We start from the raw sequence: 25,048 nt of genomic DNA, 5'->3' as shown, positions 1-25,048 counted from the left end.
CAGTGAGATATCATCTCATACCAGTCAGAATGGCCATCATCAAAAAATCTAGAAAGAATAAATGCTGGAGAGGGTGTGGAGAAAAGGGAACACTCTTGCACTGCTGGTGGGAATGTGAATTGGTACAGCCACTGTGGAGAACAGTATGGAGATTCCTTAAAAAACTACAAATAGAACTACCATATGACCCAGCAATCCCACTTCTGGGCATATACCCTGAGAAAACCATAATTCACAAGGAGTCATGTACCAAAATGTTCATTGCAGCTCTATTTACAATAGCCAGGACATGGAAGCAACCTAAGTGTCCATCATCCGATGAATGGATAAAGAAGATGTGGCACGTATATACAATGGAATATTACTCAGCCATAAAAAGAAACGAAATTGAGCTATTTGTAATGAGGTGGATGGACCTAGAGTCTGTCATACAGAGTGAAGTAAGTCAGAAAGAGAAAGACAAATACTGTATGGTAACACATATATATGGAATTTAAGAAAAAAAAATGTCATGAAGAACCTAGGGGTAAGACAGGAATAAAGATACAGACCTACTAGAGAATGGACTTGAGGATATGGGGATGGGGAAGGGTAAGCTGTGACAAAGCGAGAGAGGCATGGACATATATACACTACCAAATGTAAAATAGATAGCTAGTGGGAAGCAGCCGCATAGCACAGGGAGATCAGCTCGGTGCTTTGTGACCACCTATAGGGGTGGGATAGGGAGGGTGGGAGGGAGGGAGACGCAAGAGGGAAGAGATATGGGAACATATGTATATGTATAACTGATTCACTTTGTTATAAAGCAGAAACTAACACACCATTGTAAAGCAATTATACTCCAATAAAGATGTAAAATAAAAACGTGATGCGAAAATCATGATAGTGAAATAAAATGTACAGTATGAAGAATAGATAAAAGCAAAATGCTGAAAATTTCAAGAGATGTGTGTTCCCAGTATTCAAATGGCTAACTTTTGAAAGTGGACAGAACCGTAAAAGAAGAATCAGGGACACACCGGTTTGTCCACAGAGTAAAAGTGACAGATAGAATAGAATGAATAAATCAAAATATATATATATATATATATGCTCAAGAAAAATTTTAGAGCATACAGACTGCAGTCCTGGGTTAAAAAGAAAAAAAAAAAGCTTACCTCGTGGAATAGGGAAAGGAGTGAGGATATTATGACAGAGGAGAACTAGTGTTCGAGGAGGATATGGACTCAGGATACGATCCTAAGGACTCATTTCACAGCACCTCTTGAACCAGAGTCCAGTAGGAAGGAAGGTAGACTTTATGCAAAATGTGAAAGAAGTCACTTGGCCCATGTAGTGGTCACTGCGACAGTGTGACCTAGAGCCAGTTTTGGAGATATAAGGAATATACCCCCCAAAATACCCATCTCAGGAAATAAGACCTTGGCTAGAGAGAAAGCAAGGGAGAGTTGCCTTGGAGCTATGATGACTCTCCTAGAATATCTCATTATCTATACTCAGGCCAGAGCTGGTATATGAAAAAGGGGAAATCAACCACAATAAGAACTATAAGTAATAATGCAGACTATGGAGAAAAGCACACAAAGAGGAGTTTTGTTGGTTATGGCTTAGTTGTACCAGGTAAGCTTAGAGCTTCTGGACCTAATTCATTCATTCACTAATTCATATAATCAGAATGAGGTCACACTATTTTAACAAGTGGTATGCCCTAAGCAACCACCAACCAGAAAGGACCCAAGTTGGGTCTGAAGCAGGAGCCTGGAGGACTTGCTGTGCCCAGCATTAACCTTCAAGTTTCTGGGTCCTGGTCCCAGAGTTGGAGCCCAGGTGGCCATGGAAGTTTCATGGACCACTTAGGTGTGATCAGATAAGTAGATATTTATGAACCAATACATAAATAGGTACATTCAACCTGAATTTGTAGAATGTCTACTTTGTCCTGGACACTGCAGTAGGCACCAAGTATTTGATACAGTATCAAAGAACAACGTCATAATCCTCACCTTCATGGAGTTACAAACTATTTAGTAAAACGGACATTAAATGAGTAATTGCAATAAAGTATTGTAATGGGGATGATACGAGAAATACAAGGTGCTCTGGGCACATTTGGTAGAGGGGAACTCAAACCTACCCAGGGAACAGAAAGGGCCTTTTTGAAAAGTAATGTTTAAGTTGAAACTTGAAGAACAAATAAGACTTAGACAGTTGAAGGGTACTCCAGACAGTGGGAAGAGTCCATGCTGAGGGTTGGATGCTGAAAACTGGGAAGTCCACTCAAGGTTCAGAAAGAAGAGGCTAGGGGACTTCCCTGGTGATGTAGTGGATAAGACTCCACACTCCCAATGCAGGGGGCCCAGGTTTGATCCCTGGTCAGGGGACTAGATCCCACATGCATGCCACAACTAAGAGTTCGCATGCCACAACTAAGAAGCTCGCATGCTGCAATGAAGTAGCCCACCTGACACAACGAAGGAGCCCACCTGCCTCAACTAAGACCCAGCACAACCAAGTAAGTAAGTAAATAAATAAATAAATATATTTTTTTAAAAAACAGGCTATTCCAAAGATTAGTCTGTCCTCTCCATTCCAACACTTCCAAAGAAGCAAGACAGTTTTCCAACACAAAAATGCTCTCTAACAAAAATTTAGCAAATGCCACAAGACATGAAGGACTCTTTAGGCAATAAAAAATGTATTTCCACTCATAGGAAGATGGAGTAGGTGTACTTTTCCCTATTCCTCCTGCTAATAAAACTAAGACTCCTGGACATTACATATAAAACAAACATAAGAAGAATCTAAAAGGTCAAGAGAAGAAGGCAGACTAGCTAGGACTTCGGGACCTGAAGAACAATATAATGGTGAGGTCTCTGAGTTTTCTTTTTGGCCCACATATCCCAGTCTTAGAGCTGAAGAAGCTGGCAATCCAGAAATGACAATATGTGCAGGCCAAAAAAATCCAGCAAAGACCAGAAAAGGAGCAACTTAGCAAGAAAGAAAACTTTTAGATAATAACTGCTCAATTCCAGCCAAATGCCACAGAATAAACTGTTCCCCCACATACACATGCCAGAAAAGGCCAAGTAGGGAGTCTAGATTCCATCCCCCACCAGCCTATAACAAGGCACCCCATTCCCTCCCTGCTCAGGCAATGTCATAGGAGACCTAATGGAGAATCAGGACTTTCACCATTGCCCAGCAGGAACAAGACCACCTTCACCATGATGTCAGTGGAGACTGTTCCCACCCAGCAAAATAAGAAATTCCTCCCTTGGATGTCAACAGAGGCCAACTTGGGAACCTGGACTTCTACATCCACCTGGCAGTAATGAGACAGCTCCCTCCCTTACACTGTTGAAGTGGTATCAGAGAAAGAAAACCAAAACAGAAGGTGCATGTAAGATCTATAGTCTCACCACATAATATAAAAATGTCCAGGTTTCAACTGAAGTTCACTTTTCAGAGCAGGAATTAGGAAGATCTCAAAATGAATGAAAAAAGACAATCAATAAATGCTGATAGAGAAGTGACAGATATATTAGAATTATTTCACAAATTTTCAAGCAGCCATGATAAAATTGCTTCAGCAATTAGAACATGCTTGAAACAAATGAAAAAGTAGAAGGCCTTAGCAAAAAAAAAAAAAAAAAAAAAGAAAGTATCAGCAAAAACATAGATGATATAAAGAAGAACAAAATGTAAATTTTAGAACTGAAAATATAATAACTTAAATAAAAATCTCAGTGGATAGGTTCAACAGCAGAATTGGGGGGAAAGAGAAAAGAATCAGTAAACAGGAAGATAGACCAATAAAAACCGCCCAATCTGAAAAAAGCAGAGAGAAAATAGGCTTAAAAATCAGTCACCAGGACCTGTGTGAATATAACAAAAAATCTAACATTCATGTCATCCGAGTCTTAGGTAAGAAAAGAAAGAGAGTGGGGCTGAAAAGTACTCAAAGAAATAACGTTTGAACTTCCCAAATTTGGCAAGAAACATAAACCTACAGATTCAAAAGCTAAGCATACTACAAACAGAATAAACCCAAAGAAAAACATGCGAAGACACATCGAAATTAAACTTCTGTAAACTAACTTCTAAGAAAAATTTCTGAAAGCAGCCAGAAGAAAAAAAAAATGACACCTTACCTATAGGGGAAAACAATTAGAATGGCAGCAGATTTCTCCTTAAAAATAATGGAAGCCAGAAGAAAGCGGCACAATATTTTTCAAGTGTTGGAAAAAAAGAACTGTCAACTCAGAATCCTATACCTGGCAAAAATATCATTTGGGAATAAAGGGGAAATCAATACATTCTCAGATAAAGGGAAACTAAGAAAATTTGTTGCCAGCAGACTTATCCTTAAAGGAATGGCTAAAGGAAGTTCTCTAAATAGAAGGGAAATGGTAAAAGAAGGAACCTTGAGAAATCAGGAAGAAAGAAAGAACACAATAAGCAAAAATAAATATAATAGGCTTTCCTCCTCCTCTTGAGTTTTCTAAATCATGTTTGATTGTTGAAGCAAAAATTATAACACTGTCTAATGTAATTCAAAATATATGCAGAGTAAATATTTAAGACAGTTGTGTTATAAACTGGGTAAAGAGACAGAAATGAGGTAAGATTTCTATATTTTACTCGGATTGGTAAAAGGACAAAACAAGTAGACTGTGATAAGTTATGTATATACACATAAAGCAACAAATGAAAATGCTACACTAAGAGAAAACTCAAAACAATATAGATAGATCAAAATGGGATTCTAAAAAATGTTTAAGTATCCCACTTAAAAAAATGAAAACAGAAAGAACAAACATAACAAAAAACAGCAGACTTAAGCCCTAATATTCCAATAATTATACTAAATTTTAAAAGTCTAAATACCCCAATAAAAAGACAGAGATTGGTAGGATGAATTTAAAAACATAACCCAACTATATGCTGTCTACAAAAAACTCACTTAAGATATAATGATATAGTCAAGTTCAAAGTAAAAGGATATCATGCAAACATTAATCAAAGGAAAGCAGGAGTACTATTAACTATTTAATATCAGATAAAGTAGTTTTCAGACAAAGAAAATTATCAGAGAGGAACATTATATAATGATAAGAGGACTAATTCACCAAGAAGCCATCAAAATCCTAAATGTATATGCACCAAACAAGAGAACTGCAAAATACAAGCAAAAACTAATAGAACTAAAAGGAAAAGAGACAACTACACACTATAGGTTGAGAATTCACCACTTCTGTCAACAATTGATAAAAACAAATAAGCGTAAAATCAGAAGGATAAAGAAGAACTCAGCACCATCAATGAGCAGGATCTAACTGACACCTGTAGAACACTATGCTTAACAGCAGAGTACACATTCTTTTCAGGTGCCCATGTAACAGATACCAAAATACTATATCCTGGGCCATAAAACAGACCTCAACAAATTTAAAAGAATTAAAATCATACAGAATGTGTTCTCTGACCACATTGGAATGAAATTAGAAATCAATAGCTGAAAGATAACAGGAAACTCTCCAAACAATTGGAAACTAAGTAACCTATTTTTAAATAATCTACAGGTCAAAAGGACATATCAAAGGAAATTTTAAAACTCCAATACAAAATATGAAAAGTTATGGGACATAGCTAAAAGTGCTGAGAGGGAGATTTTTAGCAATTAGTGCACACATTACAAAAAAGTCTCAAATCAGTAATCTAGTGTCACACCTCAAGAAGAGCAAAATAAACCCAAAGCAAGCAGAAGGAAGAAAATAATGAAGATAATTTTTAAAATCAATGATTTAAAACAGAAAAATGACACAGAAAATCAATGAAACAAGAAGCTAGTTCTTTCAAAATATGAATAAAAATTGACAAACCACTAGCAAGACTAAAACAAGACATAAAAGATAAAATTACCAATATTATGAATAAAACAGGAGATATCACTAAAAACCCTGCAGACATCAAAAGTGTAATAAGGGGATACTATGAATAATTCCACACACCTAAATTTGACAACTTAGATGAAATGGAGCAATTCCTCGAAAACACAAACTACCATAATTCATCCACTATGAAGCAGATAATTTGAACAGCTATAACTATTAAGGAAACTGAATTCATAATTTTTAAACTCCCAAAAAAGAAACCCCCAAGCCCAGATGGTTTCACTAGAGTATTCTACCAAACACTTAAAGAAGAATTAACACCAATTTTACACAATCTCTTCCAGAAAACAGGAGAGAACTCTTCCCAATTTATTTTATGAGGCTGGTATGACCCTAACACCAAAACCAAGGAAAGGTATTACAAAAAAATATTACCACAGATCAGCATCTCTCATGAATATAGATGCAAAAATTCTTAGCATACTATCAGCAAATAGAGTTCAGCAATATATAAAAATAACTATACATCATGACCAAGAGAAGATTATTCCAGGAATGCAATGCCAGCTTAAAATTTGAAAATCAATCAGCATAATACACCATGTTAAAGGGCTAAAGAAGAAAATCATATTGTCATATCGAATGCTGCAGAAAAACCATTTGACAAAATTCAACACTCATCCATGATAAAAACTCTCAGAAAAATAGGAATAGAGGGGAATTTCCTTAATTTGGTAAAGGGCATGTACAAAAATCCTACAGGTGATGTACTCAAGAATGAACCACTGAATGCTTTTCTCATTCAGATTGGAGAACAAGGCAATGATGTCCACTTTCACCACTCTTATTCAACATGATGTGGAAGTTGAAGCCAGGGCAATAAGGAAATTAAAGGTACATCTACAGATTGGAAAAGAAGATATAAAGCTATCCCAATTTGAAGATGATATAATTTTATCTGTAGAAAATCCCAGGAACTAATAAGTTCAGCAAGGTCACAGGATACAAACAAATATACAAAAATCAATTGTATCTTTATATAATAACAAACACATGGACACCAACATTAAGAATACAATACCGTGTACAATCACTCAAAAAAAATGAAATACTTAGGTGTAAATCTAACTAAATATAAACATGACTTGTATATGAAAATTACACAGTAGTGGTGGAAAAGAAATCATAGAAAATCTAAATAAATGAAGAGATACACTACGTTCATGGATTAAAAGATTCGACACAGTAAAAATGTCAGTTCTTCCCAAATTGTTTTACAGGTTTAAGGCAATCCTGTCAAAAACTAAGCAGGATTTTTTTTACATATAGAGATTATTCTAAACTTTATATGGGAAGGAAAAGGAACTAGAACAGTTAAAACAATTTTGAAAAATAAGAATAAAGTGGGAGGAATCAGTACTTCTGAATTCAAGACTTATTACAGAGCTATAGTAATCAAGACTGTATGATCTTGGCAGATGGACAGACACATAGATCAATGGAATAGAACAAAGAAACCACAAATAGACCCACACAAATATGCCCCACTGATTTTTCACATAGGTGCAAAGGCAATTCAATGGAAGAAAGACAGCTTTCACAACACATGGTGTTAGAGCAACAGGACATCCACCAGGAAAAGGGAAAAAAAGAACATCAACCTAGGTCTCATACCATTGAGGGAACTGGGTAAAGGGTATATGGGATCTCTCTGTATTATTTCTTAGTATTGCATGTAAATCTATAATGATCTCAAAATGGAAAGATTAATTAACAAAATTTTTTAAAAGAATTTAGTCATCTATGTTCCTTGGTATGTCTATGTGTAGACATATAGAGAGAAAAGTCTGTAAGGATGGTCACATCAACACTTAAAAAAAAAAAAAAAAGGAAAAGAATTTAGTGATTATGACTCAAACCTTCCAGGATTAGCTCTTACCTGCAACAGAGCTCCCATTAGTGATGCCAGCGCAGCCATTCCAATACACAAAGCTCCAAACAGCACACCTAGATGGATGATGTAAAAGCCATTGTAAAATCCAGACTCAGAGGATTAGAATTCTCAATAGAATAAGCTATCACACCTTGATTCAAAGTACATAATATGACTATAATAAAGAATGGTCACCTACCTCAGAACCAGCTAAAAAAGGAAAGGGAACTAGTATGCAAAGAGGAAAGAAAACACTGATATTGTGGCCCAGGATTAATTACATTAGGTTATATAGGTAAAGATTCCCTAAAATTAACTATAGAGATTTAAAACCTAATAACTATTGTGTTATTAATGTAATCCTCCATAAACATTTGTTGGTAAAGGAAGGTTCAGGGAGCTTCTGGGTTGGCGAACACGTGGTATGCTCAGAGAGGACATGGATGCTCCATGCCCTTTTCCATATCTTGCCATATTCATCTCTTCCAGCTGGCTGTTTTTGAGTTATATCCTTTTACAACAAACCAGCAATCTAAAAAAGTCTTCCAACCTCTGGCCTGGCTTAGAACATCACCGGTTCTACTGGTGTCCTACATCCTTCCCAGATTGCATGCCAGCATGCCATTGCTTCTCAGAGCTGTGTGTCTGACAGGGTTTTGGTGCTCTGGGCGGCTGTCAGGCCTGAGCCTCTGAGATGGGAGGGCTGAGTTCAGGACATTTGTCCACCAGACACCTCCTGGCCCCATTTAATATCAATCAGCAGGAGCTCTCCCAGAGATCCCTGACTCAATGCTAAGATCCAGCTCCACTCAACAACCATCAAGCTCCAGTGCTGGACACCCCATGCCAAACAACTAGCAAGAAAGGAATACAACCCCACCTATTAGCAGAGAAGCTACTTAAAATCATAATAAGTTCACAGACACACCAAAACACACCACTGATGTGGTCCTGCCCGCCAGAAAGACAAGATCCAGCCTCATCCACCAGAACACAGGCACCAGTTCCCTCCACCAGGAAGCCTACACAACCCACTGAATCAATCTTACCCACTGGGGGCAGACACCAAAAAAACCAGGAACTAAAAACCTGCAGCCTACTAAAGGAGACCCCAAACACAGTAAATTAAGCAAAATGAGGAGACAGAGAAATACGCCAGATGAAGGAGCAAGGTAAAAACCCACCAGTCAAACAAATGAACAGGAAATAGGCAGTCTACCTGAAAAAGAATTCAGAGGAATGATAGTAATGGAGAAAATACAAGGGACGTTTAACAAGGACCTAGGAGAACTAAAGAGCAAACAAAGATGAACAACACAATAAATGAAATTAAAAATTCTCTAGAAGGAATCAATAGAAGAATAACTGAGGCAGAAAAATGGAAAAGTGACCTGGAAGATAAAATAGTAGAAATAACTACCACAGAGCAGAATAAAGAAAAAAAAAAAAGGAAAAGAATTGAGGAAAATCTGATAGACCTCTGGGACAACATTAAACACACCAACATTTGAATTATAGGGGTCCCAGAAGAAGAAGAGAAAAAAAAAAGGGACTGAGAAAATGTTTGAAGAGATTATAGCTGAAAACTTCCCTATTGTGGAAAAGGAAATAGTCAATCAAGTCCGGGAAGCGCAGAGAATCCCATATAGGATAAATCCAAGGAGAAACATGCCAAGACTCATATTAATCAAACCAGCAAAAATTAAATACAAAGAAAAAATATTAAAAGTAGCAAGGGAAAAGCAACAAATAACATACAAGGGAATCCCCATAAGGTTAATAGCTGATCTTTCAGCAGAAACTCTGCAAGCCAGAAGGGAGGGGCAGGACATATTTAAAGTGATGAAAGGAAAAACCTACAACCAAGATTACCCTACACAGCAAGGATCTCATTCAGATAGGTAGAAGAAATTAAAACCTTTACAGCCAAGCAAAAGCTATGAGAATTCAGCACCACCAAACCAACTTTACAACAAATGCTAAAGGAACTTCTCTAGGCAGGAAACACAAGAGAAGGAAAAGACCCACAATAACAAACCCAAAACAATTAAGAAAATGGTAATGGGAACATACATATTGATAATTACCTTAAATGTAAATGGATTAAATGCTCCAGCAAAAAAGACATAGACTGGCTGAATTGATAGAAGAACAAGACCCGTATGTATGCTGTCTACAACAGATACACTTCAGACTTAGGGATACATATGGACTGAAAGTGAAGGGATGGAAAAAGATATTCCATGCAAATGGAAACCGAAAGAAAGCTGGAGTAGCAATTCTCATATCAGACAAAATAGACTTTAAAATAAAGACTATTAGAAGAGACACTACATAATGATCAAGGGATCAATCCAAGAAGAAGATATAACAAATGTAAATATTTATGCACCCAACATAGGAGCACCTCAATCCATAAGGCGAATGTTAACAGCCATAAAAGGGGAAATCGACAGTAACACAATAACAGTAGGGGACTTTAACACCATGCTTTCACCAATGGACAGATCATCCAAAATGAAAATAAATAAGGAACCACAAGCTTTAAATGATACATTAAACAAGATGGACTTAATTGATATTTATAGGACATTCCATCCAAAAACAACAGAATACACTTTCTTCTCAAGAGCTCATGGAACATTCTCCAGGATAGATATCTTGGGTCACAAATCAAGCCTTGGTAAATTTAAGAAAATTGAAATCATATCAAGTATCTTTTCCAACCACAACGCTATGAGATTAGATGTCAATTACAGGAAAAAATCTGTAAAAAATACAAACAAATGGAGGCTGTATAAACAATACACTAGTGTATTGAGGAGTAGGAAATGGAATCCAACAGCACATTAAAAGGATCACAAACCATGATCAAGTGGGATTTATCCTAGGAATGGAAGGATTCTTCAATAGACGCAAAGCAATCAATGTGATACACCATATTAACAAAGTAAAGGATAAAAACCATATGATCATCCCAATAGATACAGAAAACGTTTTTGATCAAATTCTATACCCATTTATGATAAAAACCCTCCAGAAAGTAGGCATAGAGGGAATTTCCTCAACATAATAAAGGCCATATATGACAAACCCACAGCCAACATTATCCTCAATGGTGAAATATTGAAACTATTTCCACTAAGATAAGGAACAAAACAAGGTTGCCCACTCTCACCCCTATTATTCAACATAGTTTAGCAAGGTTTAGCCACAACAAACAGAGAAGAAAAAGAAATAAAAGGAATCCAAATTGGAAAAGAAGAAGTAAAACTGTCACTGTTTGCAGATGACATGATACTATACATAGAGAATCCTAAAGATTTTACCAGAAAACTCCTAGAGCTAATCAATAAATTTGGTAAAGTAGCAGGATACAAAATTAAGGCACAGAATTCTCTTGCATTCCTATACACTAATGATGAAAAATCTGAAAGAGAAATTAAGGAAACACTCCCATTTACCAGTGCAACAAAAAGAATAAAATACCTAGGAATAAACCTTCCAAAGGAGATCAAAGACCTATATGCAGAAAACTATAAGACACTGATTAAAGAAATTAAAGATGATACAAACAGACGGAGAGACATACCATGTTTTTGGTTTGGAAGAATCAACATTGTGAAAATGACTCTACTACCCAAAGCAATCTACAGATTCAATGCAATCCCTACCAAACTACCACTGGCATTTTTCACAGAACTAGAACAAAAATTTTCACAATTTGAATGGAAACACAAAAGACCCCAAATAGCCAAAACAATCTTGAGAAAGAAAAATGGAGCTGGAGGAATCAGGCACCCTGACTTCAGACAATACTACAAAGCTACAGTAATCAAGACAGTGTGGTACTGGCACAAAAACAGAAATAGAGATCAATGGAACAGGATAGAAAGCCCAGAGATAAACCCACACACGTATGGTCACCTTACCCTTGATAAAGGAGGCAAGAATATACAATGGAGAAAAGACAGCCTCTCTTCAATAAGGGTGCTGGGAAAACTGGACAGCTACATGTCAAAGAATAAAATTAGAACACTTCCTAACACCATACACAAAAATAAACTCAAAATGGATTAAAGACCTAAATATAAGCCCAGACACTATAAATTCTTAGAGGAAAACATAGGCAGAACACTCTATGACATTAATCACAGCAAGATCCTTTTTGACCCACCTCCTAGAGAAATGGAAATAAAATCAAAACTAAACAAATGGTACCTAATGAAACTTAAAATCTTTTGCATAGCAAAGGAAACCATAAACAAGACAAAAAGACAACCCTCAGAATGGGAGAAAATATTTGCAAACGAAGCAACTGACAAAGGATTAATCTCCAAAATTTACAAGGAGCTCATGCAGCTCAATATCAAAAAAACAAACCACCCAATCCAAAAATGGGCAGAAGACCTAAATAGACATTTCTCCAAAGAAGATATACAGATTGCCAACAAACACATGAAAGGATGCTCAACATCAGTAATCACTAGAGAAATGCAAATCAAAACTACAATTAGGTATCATCTCACACCAGTCAGAATGGCCATCATCAAAAAATCTACAAACAATAAGTGCTGGAGAGGGTGTGGAGAAAAGGGAACACTCTTGCACTGTTGGTGGGAATGTAAATTGATACAGCCACAATGGAGAACAGTATGAAGGTTCCTTAAAAAACTAAAAATAGAACTACCATACTATCCAGCGATCCCCCTACTGGGCATATATCCTGAGAAAACCATAACTCAAAAAGATTCATGTACCATAATGTTCATTGCAGCTCTATTTACAATAGCCAGGACATGGAAGCAACCGAAGTGTCCATCAACAGATGAATGGATAAAGAAGATGTGGCACATATATACAATGGAATATTACTCAGCCATAAAAAGAAACAAAATTGAGTTATTTGTAGTGAGGTGGATGGACCTTGAGACTGTCATACAGAGTGAAGTAAGTCAGAAAGAGAAAAACAAATACCATATGCTAACACATATATATGGAATCTAAAAAAAAAAAAGGTTCTGAAGAACCTAGGGGCAGGATAGGAATAAAGACACAGATGTAGAGAATGGACTTGAGGACACAGGGATGGGAAAGGGTTAGCTGGGAGGAAGTGAGAGAGTGGCATGGACATATATACACTACCAAACGTAAAATAGATAGCTAGTGGGAAGCAGCCGCATAGCACAGGGAGAACAGCTCAGTGCTTTGTGACCACCTAGAGGTGTGGGATAGGGAGGGTGGGAGGGAGACACAAGAGGGAGGCGATATGGGGATATATGTGTATGTATAGCTGATTTACTTTGTCATAAAACAGAAACTAACACACCGTTGTAAAGCAATTATACTCCAATAAAGATGTTAAAAAAAAAAAAAAAAGGAAGGCTCAGGTGTCTGTTTTCAGTTTGCCAGAAATAGGATGCAATTCAGCTCTGCTCTGTATAACATGATGGGGGAAGGGAGTAATAAACTTCAGAAAGTCTTCCGAATTTAAGTGTTCATTTCTCCTGGGAAGTAGCAATCCACACCAAAGAGTGTTTTAGGACCTTTAACCTTCGCATAATCTCCATCAACATCCACAAACCTTTCCTGTTAAGCTAGCAAAGAAAGGCAGTTTCAGGACAAGTATTATATCCCCCCTTCTACCAAACTATTTTCCTGAAACTTTATACAAATTCTCAAGCCACCATCAGTGGTCAGCTTAAGGGATTTTTTTTTTCTCTTTTGGCTTTCAGTATTTTCCAGATTTTCTCCAAGTATACATTTTGCTTTTAACATTACTATGGGAAAAAAATTTTTTTTTATTAAACCCACCCCCTATTCTTATTTTTAAAGACTTCCATTCAGCAAAAATCACCTGAACTCTGTTAATATAATTTCCCACATATAAACTTCAAAATACAAAAAATAAAATGAATGAGAAATGTGTTCATCAAAAAATTAGTGCATTCCTTATGTTATTTCTATCTTAACACAAGCACTCACACCTTTGTTAAGCATAGTGAGTAAATAATCTTATTGCACCTGAATAACTTACATTAATTTTTTCAAAGTGCTTTTGTTGCAATGATTTTTCATGCCTCCAAACTCTATTCTAAACAGTATTTCCAACATATTTAGCTAAATTCCTCGCTATTTGGCAGCTCACGAATGGTCACCATTGTGGTTTTTTTGTACTCAAAAGTTATCGGAAACATTCAAGTCATTTGCCGTGTTCTTCTCTATGATGTCCTTACTGTATATACCTCAAGATAATGACTATATACAACCTTTCAAAATGAATGAAAGCCTCATCTACACTAGCGGAGTTGATTTGTTATTAATCATCATCAGCATCATTCCTGAGTACCAGTTAGTGGCTCTTGTTTTACATGGATTATCTCTAAACCTCATAGTACCTGCAAAGTGAATATTTTTTGTTCTCATTTTCCATATAAAGAAACAGAGGCTCAGATGGGTTTGCTCAAGGCTAACAGCTAGTTAACTGGTGAAACAAGACTGAGTCTGTCTAGCTTCAAAAGCTTCTATTCGGGGCTTCCCTGGTGGCGCAGTGGTTGAGAGTCCACCTGCCGATGCAGGGCACACGGGTTCGTGCCCCGGTCTGGTAGGATCCCACGTGCCGCGGAGCAGCTGGGCCCGTGAGCCATGGCCGCTGAGGCTGCGCGTCCGGAGCCTGTTGCTCCGCAGCGGGAGAGGGCACAGCAGTGAGAGCCCCGCGTACCGCAAAAAACAAACAAACAAACAAAACCTTCTATTCGTTCTACTAAACCACACAGCTTCAACAATCCCATAATGAACCCATCTAAATACCCTTTAGGAAACATTGTATCATTCTGAAATTACGCTCCAGGATTAAAATCAGGTACATAATAAAATGATGCAATGCTAGTCAAATTTAGGGGACACTAAAGAATATAAATTAAGTACTTATTCCAGGCTACAGTCATGGCAATTATATATAGAACTATGGTTTAAAACAGAATATTATTTACTATGTCTTTGACAGTCTATTAGTGCTATTGAGGTTAAAGATTCTTTTTAAAATAATAAGTTCGTTAGTCATTCATCCCAAAACATGTATACCCAAGATTTGAAAATGAAGAAGGAAGTACACTAGCCAGATTTTTTTGAGTCAGCTATTACAGCTGGGACATCTGGGAACTGAGGTTAAAGACCTTTCCATTCAATATGATACTTAACCCCTAATAAGGTCCTATAATCTATGAATTTAAGCATTCATATTAAATGGAGTTAAGCATACCTTGGACAATTTTATTGATTATCTTCTGGACAGTCTACATGTGCAGAGAGAACAGACAATCAAGACCAGTAAAAAATCATAATGCTGTGTTCCTTTATCTTCAATCCATACACACAGACTATATCTTAAACTGGCAGTGCCCTCTTAGGTAATACAGAAAAAGCATGGCTCTTGGTTCCAAACTAAGAATATTTCTTAAAACTGGGGTCTAAGTTTTAGATGGTAAAGGGTTAAATTTTTAACTATGGCTAAGAATTTTAACATAGATGTGGGATAGGAAGAAGGTAGGAAAGAAGGCTAGCCAAATGGCACCCCTGGCAATTGTTTTTTGTTTTTTTTTTTTTGCGGTACGCGGGCCTCTCACTGTTGTGGCCTCTCCCGCCGCGGAGCACAGGCTCCGGACGCGCAGGCTCAGCGGCCATGGCTCACGGGCCCAGCCGCTCTGCGGCATGTGGGATCTTCCCGGACCGGAGCATGAACCCGTGTCCCCTGCATCGGCAGGCGGACTCTCAACCAGTGCGCCACCAGGGAAGCCCCTGGTAATTGTTTTTTGTGGTGGCCTGACAATTGTTTGAAGTATGTCTCAAATCTTGATTGCAAATATGGCCATGACTGCATTAAGTCACATGCATGTGAGTGTATATATGCTCACACTCACTTACTCTATATTTTCCATGGAAAAGAATTTCTGGTATTTCTAAAAATCATCTCCCAGAGCTAAAATGGAATTCTGAAACAAAAACTTACTCATTCCTTGGGAAATCCAAGAGAGAGACCTTTCTGAGAGAGATTGGAAGCGAGATTTTACTAGGTCTTCCAGAGTTACTGCTGCTAAGGCATTAATACTGGAGGACACTGTGCTGTAAGGGAAAAATCACAATTTTGATTAATAATGTTTAAACTTTAATAATACTTTAATAAGGTAAAAGAAAAGGGAAAACATATTGTCACTTCTGAAATATAACCAGATTTCTACTACATTACTTAAAAAAAAATTTTTTTATTGAAGTATAGTTGATTTAGGCCTGAGGGCCTATAGCCCGCGCACCGCAATGAAGACACAATGCAGCCAAAAGTTAACTGATTAATTAATTAATTAAAAAAACAAAAGAGACTGATGACAATATCCAGCCCCTAGAGAGAAGAGTTGGACCAACAGAGAGAAGACATGGAGTACATTACCTATATGAGGGCCATTTGTGCTCATGTCCAGAATTCAGCTTTATCCCCCGCAAATATCCAATAACAAAAGAAAGATCCCAAAAGGGAAATCTTATATTATTAGAATCATAGTTCATACCTTAATGTTCCACTGTAAGCACAGGCCACAAAAAGTCCAGGAAGTCCCGGATAATCTTGCAGAATGTCCAGTGCCAAATAAGGCATGAGCTGAAAAATTCCAAAATTTACTCTTGAGTACTATTTGCTATGAAATGAAATTAATTAACACCTCATTTATCTTGTTCTTCTTCAAGAACTGAAGGAAGCTATTCCACATAACTGAAATGTCCAAATATATAAAATTAAACTCTTTACCTGCTAACACTTAAAGAAAAGAATAGCACGGTAGTTAAGGGTACAGGCTCTGGATTCAGACAGATGTGGCTTTTGTTATTTAATTTCTCTGAGCCTCAGTTTCCCCATCTATAAAATAGGAATAATAATCCTAACCTCACAGAGTTGCTATAAAAGTTAAATTAGATAATATGTGTAAGTTCTTAGTATAGCACACAGAATAGCCTCAGTAATAGGTAGCTGTTCTCATTCTTTGGAATAATAAATCAATTTAAAGGAAATATTTTACATACCTCTGTGCTTAAGTAAGAAGAATTCACTTAATTTAACTTTACTTGATGACTCAAGATTATATTTGTGAACTTCAATCACTGTTCAGGATTGAAAATGTAATTATAGCTGCGTATACAGTTGACCCTTGAACAACACAAGTTTGAACTGTGTGGGTCCACGTAAATGTTGATTTTTTTCAATAAATACAGAAAAATGTACGTGTAGAACATCGTGTGCAAGATTTGTATTACACAGTATCTATGCAAAGATAGCCTCCCCTTACATAGGCATGAGGTGAGTGACATTTAATATAAAAATAATGTTAGGGTTTTTTTTTACTGTTTTATAACTTTGCTTCCAAAGAATTATGTTTATATAATTATATTTATATAATAATATTATACTACACAGTATGCCTCTCTCATAATTGGAGAAACTGTGCATCAACCGATGATCACAGGTGATTTAAAAAAAAATTTCCAATGCTGTATTATCAATATGACTGTAATACTGTATGCCATCCAAACTTTATAATGATTCATTTATTACCATATAGGCGAGGCTACCACAAAGCAATCGTATCGATTACACTAGGCTATAATAAAGCAATCGTATTGCTGCTTCTTATCAATGTATGACTTGTTATACCTGTAAATGAATAGGAATTTCTTTTGCACATTATCTTTCATTTTTGACATCCTGTGTTAGTAATAAGTATAACATCTGCAGTGTTTTGTATCACATAAGACAACATTGATGTAGGTACTGACAGACGACTCATCTTGTAAACAGACAAGGTAAACTTATGGTATCAATCAGTACAGTACTGTAAACGTATCTTCTTGTCTTCATAATTTTCTTAATAACACTTTCTTTTCTCTGGCTTACTTTATTGTAAGAATACCATATATAACCCATATAACATAAAAAATATGTGTCAATCAACTGTTTATGTTATTGGTAAGGCTTCTGGTCAACAGTAGGCTATTAGTAGTTAAGTTTTAGGGGAGTCAAAAATTATACGTAGGTTTCTGTTGTGCAGACGGTCGCTACCCCTAACCCCCATGTTTTTCAAGGGTCAACTGTTGTATGAGACATAGTGATGAGTGGAGAGTAACCTCACAAAATTCCTCAACTTGTTTCTTTAAAAAAAAACACTCCTAATACTTGCTTTTTGATAAGTTACCTTTTAAAAAATAAATATTAAATAAGGATGGGAAGGTGTATGCCTTCAGCATTGTGTTATGGCAGTCTTTCGGGAAAACTGGTTTTTCAATCAAAAGAGTCCTAAGAGGATAATTTTCTAGAAAAATGCCCTCTCATTTCATTGAAACATCATTGATTCCTTCTCCCAATAGTACACAGTGGATGCTATGCCCATTCTCATCAGCCTCTTTGATCTCATTTAACAACTAAAGCTTATTAACTCTTTATTCTCAGAAAAAGAGAATAACGCTTCTCTCTATATGAGTTCAATACCCATTTTTCCAAGACATCTTACAAGTTTAACTTCAAGAAATATTCTATACATAAGCCAAAGTTAAGTTTCCATCGTTAGTATTAAAACGAGATCTAAAATCCTCTACCCTATTGTCGACTTTCTCAAAACTCTTCGGCCTTATATTTTAGATTCTGAATGACCCCTCAGGTCATTCAGGTCATCCAGGTCATGGCTTCCTCAGGGTGAGCTACAGAAGAGTGTAGCAGAAACATATCTTTGCTCTCTTGGGTTAAGCTTTTCACCTGATCTACGGACTGCCTTACTTCCATTGTAACCCCAGGAAAATGTCAATTGAATTAACTGGTTAATAATCAACACACTAGTGGAATAATTCAGAGAAAATCTCTTTCTTTTTCAAAAATTTATCACGTGCTCTCTGAATGATAAATGCACGCATGCAAGACACCCCCTGTGTACAATCTATGACAAGTGGTCTCAAGGTTAGGAAGTTGTAGGTTTAAAAAAATTTTTTTGTTGTTTTTTGGGGGTTTTTTTGGATTTTTTTGGCCCAGGGTAAGGGGAAGCCATATTAGAAAAAAAATTTAGTCCCTATGGTCTTCACAGAAAATAACGATTGACAAAAATCACAAAATATTCTTGACTAAAGAAAATATAATGGAATAGTGCCTCCATCTTCAGAGTAAATACGATTCTTGGATTCTCTGAAGAAATAGAAAGATCTGTTTATCAACAGGAGGGCAAAGACTAAGATAGGGTTGAGATACACAGATCAAGGATGCTCTCATTTCCTAACCCCACAAAGTTGTATTTTTCTGGGAGTATGTTATGCCTTTACACCAACATAAAGTTCAACGTGTCATCATTCTAATAAGTCCCCTGGGCACTTGATTTACAATCGACTCTGGCAGTCCTGGGTTTGGATTCTAGCTACACTTTCTGAAAGATGGTCTATGGCATAGAGGTTCAAAGTTAGAACACTGGCGGCAACCTGCCTGGGTTTGAATCCTGGCTCCAGGTTTGCCAGCTGGTTATTTAAGCTCTCTGTGCCTCAGTTTCCTTATTTTTGAAAGGGAGATCATCACGGCACTGTTTCTGTGAGGATTAAAAGTTAAAATTTATATAAAGCACTTATAATCGTGCCTGGCCCATGGTATTTGATGAGTGCTTGCAGCTGTTCTTTTTCATTAACTATGTGACCTTGGGCAAATTATATAACCTCTCTGAGATTCCTTTCCTTGTCTATAAAATTAGAATTATAGGGTTGTAAGAATTGAAAGAAATAAAGCATGCAAAGCTCTTGGCACAGAACCTCATCACATAGCTGGTGCTCAATAAATGTTCACTTTTAGATCCATTTCCATATCATTTAAAAACTGGAAGGTGGGACTTCCCTGGTGGTCCAGTGGTTAAGACTCAGCGGTCCCGATGCAGAGGGCACTGGTTTGATCCCTGATCAGGGAGCTGGATCCCGCATGCTACAACTAAAAAAGATCCCGCACACGGCAACCAAGATCCCGTGTGCCGCAACTAAAACCTGGCGCAGCCAAATAAATTAAACAAAAAGCTGGAAGGTAAACTGCTTATCAATGAACAATCTAAACCCATAAAATGTTCCACAGTACCACAGTTTGTATATAGTTTTGGGCTTTTTTTAAATTGTGTTTATATTTCTACTCCCAGCCTTGAGCTATTTCTATTTAACACCTACCTTGAAACTTTGCCAGGTATTTCAATATTGTTATTGGATGTAGCATTCTTCATTTTTTTTTTGCTATAGCTGCTAAAATAAATTTTTTCCAAATGCTTTATAGAAGCTAAAGATGATTATATTTGCCTATTTGCTCTTACTTTACAAGAACATGAACATTCTTTCCTCCCAGACAACAAGCTTTCTGAATGTCATTCTTGCATGTGTAAGAAACACACGGTACTGGACCTGGTCTGGTGCAGACACTTTCTTGGCTGTCCAAGGATCACAGTCACGGTATCTGGAATACAGGGCGAGCCCACATAGCACTGTGCAGGTCAGGATCAACCAGAGTGCCACAAGATTGATGTAGAGAGACCTAAGGAAGGGAAAACAAACCAGCAAATGACAATTTTAATTTCCATCTCAAAGATGAGGAGAATTGTTACATAAATAGAAGAGACTTTCATGATTATACTCAATAGATGTGCATTCTCTTTTGGTTCTCGAAAATGCTACGGATTTTACTCTGGTCTAACCTTCTGTTTATGATGTATTTGGAAATACTTGGAAGAGATGGGATTTTGCCATTGAATGAATGTATCCTCCTGGTCAGAGTTCCACGGGCATTATTATCTTTATAGGGGTGTCTAGTTACAGTCCTTCAGGACGTCTTGTCACGAAATAGAGATTTTAATAGTCAACAGGGCAGTGACTATTACTCATTTTACCTTTAAAAGTGATGCAATTATAAACTGCTAAACACTGTTAGCCTTTACATAGCAACTCGTCAGGCTTGTTTAAATGTGGTGTGTGATGCCATCCATTAAATACAGGAAAGGCAAACCTGTATTCCTTGGACAGGTATCTTCCAAAACAATGTTCAGCATTTTAATTAATGGTGTGTGCTCCAGTAGAGTGTAAAGGTTTACATAATAGCACTGGAGTCAGTCCTGAGCATAAATCTTAGCTCTCCCTACCATATGTGACCTTGGGCAAGTAATTTAACCTCTCTGACTCTCAGTTTCTTCATTTACAGCTAGAAATAACAATGCCTACCTCACCGAGTTATAAGTGAAACTAAATAAAATAGTATATATCATATAGTACAATGGCATGTAATAAACACTTGTTAAATGGTATTGATATTATTAGTGTTAATATCATTGAATGCTATGTCTTAATAATCAGTTGATAGTAAATATTTCTCCCACTAGGGTGGCTACATTTTCCCCCCGGGGGTGCTGTAGTGGACGCTGATAAGTTGCCCTAGGCTGAAGAGAGGTCTCCCCACACCCACCAACTCATACCTCCTTCCCCAGAGAAGCCTGCATGAAATGACAACTGGATTCAGAGGTTTAAAGACTAAGTCCCCTCAGGCCAACTTGGGACAGTCTGAAGGGTCATCCCAGCCCTTGAGGCCTCTGTTGAGACTGCATTACAGTCCAACTTCTCCCTCTGGCCAATCCTTCTTCCTTCCTTTCCTTCTCTGTTCCAGTGGTGATGCCCTAGTAGACTCTGGCATGCTAACCTCCATCTCAGAGTCTGCTTCTCGGAGAAGCTACCTTGCAGCAGGTCCCACAACAGATTGCTAGCCTTTTTCCTTGACTGACTACATTCACCATATGTTTTGTTATTGTCTAAAAGTACTAGAACTATATCTCATCTCCAAATCATCAGAAAATATACCCAGACACTTTCTCAGTCACCACACCTCACTTATATATGAGTTAACACTTTATTATATTGTTTTATTTTACTTTAATGCCATTCATGTAGATCTGATATTGTACCCAGTCAATCAATGTCAGTAGGTCTTGACTTTTTGGCTGGGACTCATTCTTCCCATGGAGCCAATGTTAAAAAGTGGGAGGAAATGGTCCCCCTGAGCTCTTGTTAAAGAGACACATGGGACTATTCTGAAGGAAATTGTTTCTTACTAAGAAAGCTCTAATGCTGTTCTTTCAGTTGTCAAATTGGCTTTTTGAGCTCCATGTTCTCAAAGAAGCATGTTCCCAAAGAAGAGCATATGCACAATTACTTTGGGAGAGGCATCAGTGCTAATGCAGATGGATTAATGGATATATAAACTATATTCCTTTAAAGTGTCTTAAAGTAGCAGAACTCCTAAGCTCACTTTTGGGGGATTCCATATCCAGTTATCATACTCATATTCATACAGATTTTTCATTGTGGAATTTACCAAAGACAGATAATATCTAAACCAATTTACTCTCATATATTGACATATGACCTCGTATATTTCTCACATTCCCCTTTGAAGAGCAACAGAACTGCCACTCCTCCTACTCCAACCCCCTTGTTACTCTTAATCAAGCTACTTAAGAGTTTTATAGCCCCTAAATGCATAGCCTGATATATCAGCATGAAGAGCGCTAGTCACCAAGCTTATCTGAGGCCTCCTGACAAAGAACCAGCCACTGTTCATACTCTTCGCTGAAGCCAAGATGGGCTGGAGAGTCCCCTGACCATGCTGTCCTTCCCACCTCTGTGCTTTGCCCAAATCACTCTGCCTACTCAGAATGCTCTCCCACACTTCTTCACCTGCCCACATGTGGTCATTCTTCAGGACCTGCCTGCTTGACAGGAATCTCTCACTTATCCCCTGCCTTCACATCCCACGATTTGAGGTGGAAAAAGGAATTCACATTTACTGGATCCCTACCACATGCGTGCCAAACACAGTATTTTATAATACCTCCACGAGTTGTGTGATATCTTATGCTCATTTTACAAGTTTAGAAACTGAAGCTCGGAGAGTCTAAGTGACTCACGCCAAATCACTCAAGTAGAAGTATTAGAACAAGGTTATAAACCCACGACTGTGTCTGAAAATAAAATGCACCAGCACATCTGGCAATATAATGCTCTAGAACATTTCCTCTATATTGTTATACTGTTTCACAGAACTGTTATACCTCTAGTGTTAGTTTACTTTTCACATACTTGCATATATTTTCCTAATTTGATGCTAAGTTCCTTCATGACAAGAGTCATACATTTATCATTTTTTATTCTCTACAGTTCCTCATACAAACAGATGCACAATAAATGCCTATTTATTTGATAAGATTTGTTTTACTTAATAATTGATATAAATATTTTTAAATATCTGATTTAAAACATACAATGCCACTTTGTTCTATGTGATCCTTTTGTAGTATATCATTTATCTCTTAGAATTTCATGACACAAAAGACTTAAACTTGAGTATAGCTTGACTTTTGAAAGAGTTTCCATAAAGACAACTGACAGTTATTGATGATTCATATACCATAGTTTGTCTTACATTTTTGCCTGGAATCTGTTTTTACAGGAAATATATCTCTGCACTTGGGATTGGTTGACTCCATAGATGCTGGTCCATGTGAAGGTCCCTCCTATAACAATCGTCCAGAATGTGTGTCTTTGCAAAGGGTTAGGATTAAAACTAAATGAAAGCAAACAGAAAACAAATTTGAAGTCCCAGCCAAACACTACAGAAGTCTTCCTAGAGTAATTTTGGAATCAAGCAATGTATACCTACATAAACATAAATAAATATTTATAAATATACATACATAAATATGTACCGATTAAGTAATATAAAAGGTAGAAATATTCTTAAGTTCAATGAAATAAAAATTGATACTTTCAGAGATTTGGAAATTCTGGATGGGACAGGGGAAAAAAATGAATGTTCCAATCATCCTGAGCATTTATAGAAATTGTTCTCCCATGGCCATAGGAAATTATTAAAACAAGTCTGCTATGCTGTAATCAGAGAGGAGCATGAAGCTGAAGAAAGAGAGAAAGATTCCTAGATACACTGCAGCAATAGAAATGGTACTGAAATGAACACAATATTGACACATTTTGTGTGTGTAATTCCTCTCCTAGCACATGTATAGTCATAGTTCTACTTTATATTCAAGCTTAAGAATTCAATTAATGCAGTTTAATGGTTTTCATGTCATTATAATCTGTTCTTAAAATGCTCTGTGCTAAGTACTCATAGTTCAAAGTCATTATGACATTTACAAAACATTGCTACAAAGAAAGCTCAACTTCCACATTCAATACATCTTTTAATCCTTCTTAACGTATCACCTTGTAAGGAATGAGTCTGTTCATCTCTCATATACAATATAAGCTTGAAAATTTTCTGCAGAATTAGTTTCAATGGAAACTTTCTGAAAATTATGAAATTCTGCAATTCCACTTCAAAGCTTATATTTGAGATCAGTTGAGTAAAGTGCTACATATTTATGCATTTTCCAGCCTGCTTATGGAAAGATAAGAGCCTCTATTCCATTCTCTAACACTTAATGTCAAAGTCTAAGAGTTTTAAGGGTGTTGGCCCTTTCTCCCATAGAGAAAGTAGCTACTATACTAGCTAATAAAAGTCAAGAACCAAAGGGTTCAGCGAGTTACTTGAAGGAAGTAAGACAAGATTTAAAACACCCACTTCAGTGGTTTTGGCAATACAGAATACATGTGTCAACTATAGACCATACAGAAAATACCAACACAAAATCCTTCCCTTCATTTATCTCAACAAGGGCAGATTTATTGCCCACCATATTCTCAAAACATATCTGAATAACAAGGGATATACAATAAGGCTTTTCATTATTCCTTAATTGTTGACAACCTTGTAACTGTCATAAAAATGTCTAATCTTTTACTTTTTAGAATCTCTTACTGATGTATAAGTTATCGTTTCAATGCAGCAATGTATGTACTCTTTGTATAAAGTGACAGTGCAGAAAAATGATCGACTCCACACCCTTTCCCCTCAACCTAGCTGACTAGGAAGAGATCTGGGGGTAATCCAAGTCTCCCAAGTGGCCACTGGCTGTTTCTGCCTCTTGGTATCCATTCCCCCTTCTTCTGGTAACAGCAGCCTAGGTTTGCCTTGGGGAAACGACCATTTCTCCATTAAATAGTCTAAATGGTGGTCAATCAAAATGTTCTGCTCTGCACTAGCTACAGGATGGAATCATGCCCACGCTAGGCC

At 37.0% G+C, this 25,048-nt stretch overlaps 1 protein-coding gene across 1 annotated transcript in view; it reads right to left on the bottom strand.

Moving 5' to 3' along the window:
• Positions 1–25,048, bottom strand: part of SLC5A8 (solute carrier family 5 member 8) — a 74,434-nt gene that overhangs the window by 18,303 nt on the left and 31,083 nt on the right. The window contains exons 6-10 of the mRNA XM_032647274.1: positions 23,339–23,479; positions 20,278–20,407; positions 16,392–16,480; positions 15,839–15,951; positions 7,837–7,904 (exon numbers count right to left, since the gene is read on the bottom strand). Of these exons, the coding sequence (XP_032503165.1) occupies positions 7,837–7,904; positions 15,839–15,951; positions 16,392–16,480; positions 20,278–20,407; positions 23,339–23,479 (541 nt within the window). The remainder of the gene's footprint in view (positions 1–7,836; positions 7,905–15,838; positions 15,952–16,391; positions 16,481–20,277; positions 20,408–23,338; positions 23,480–25,048) is intronic.

The sequence above is a fragment of the Phocoena sinus genome, chromosome 10 (assembly GCF_008692025.1).
Source record: "Phocoena sinus isolate mPhoSin1 chromosome 10, mPhoSin1.pri, whole genome shotgun sequence".
Classification (NCBI taxonomy): domain Eukaryota; kingdom Metazoa; phylum Chordata; class Mammalia; order Artiodactyla; family Phocoenidae; genus Phocoena; species Phocoena sinus.
Note: the sequence above shows the minus strand (reverse complement) of the source record. Positions and strands in the feature narration are given on the sequence as shown.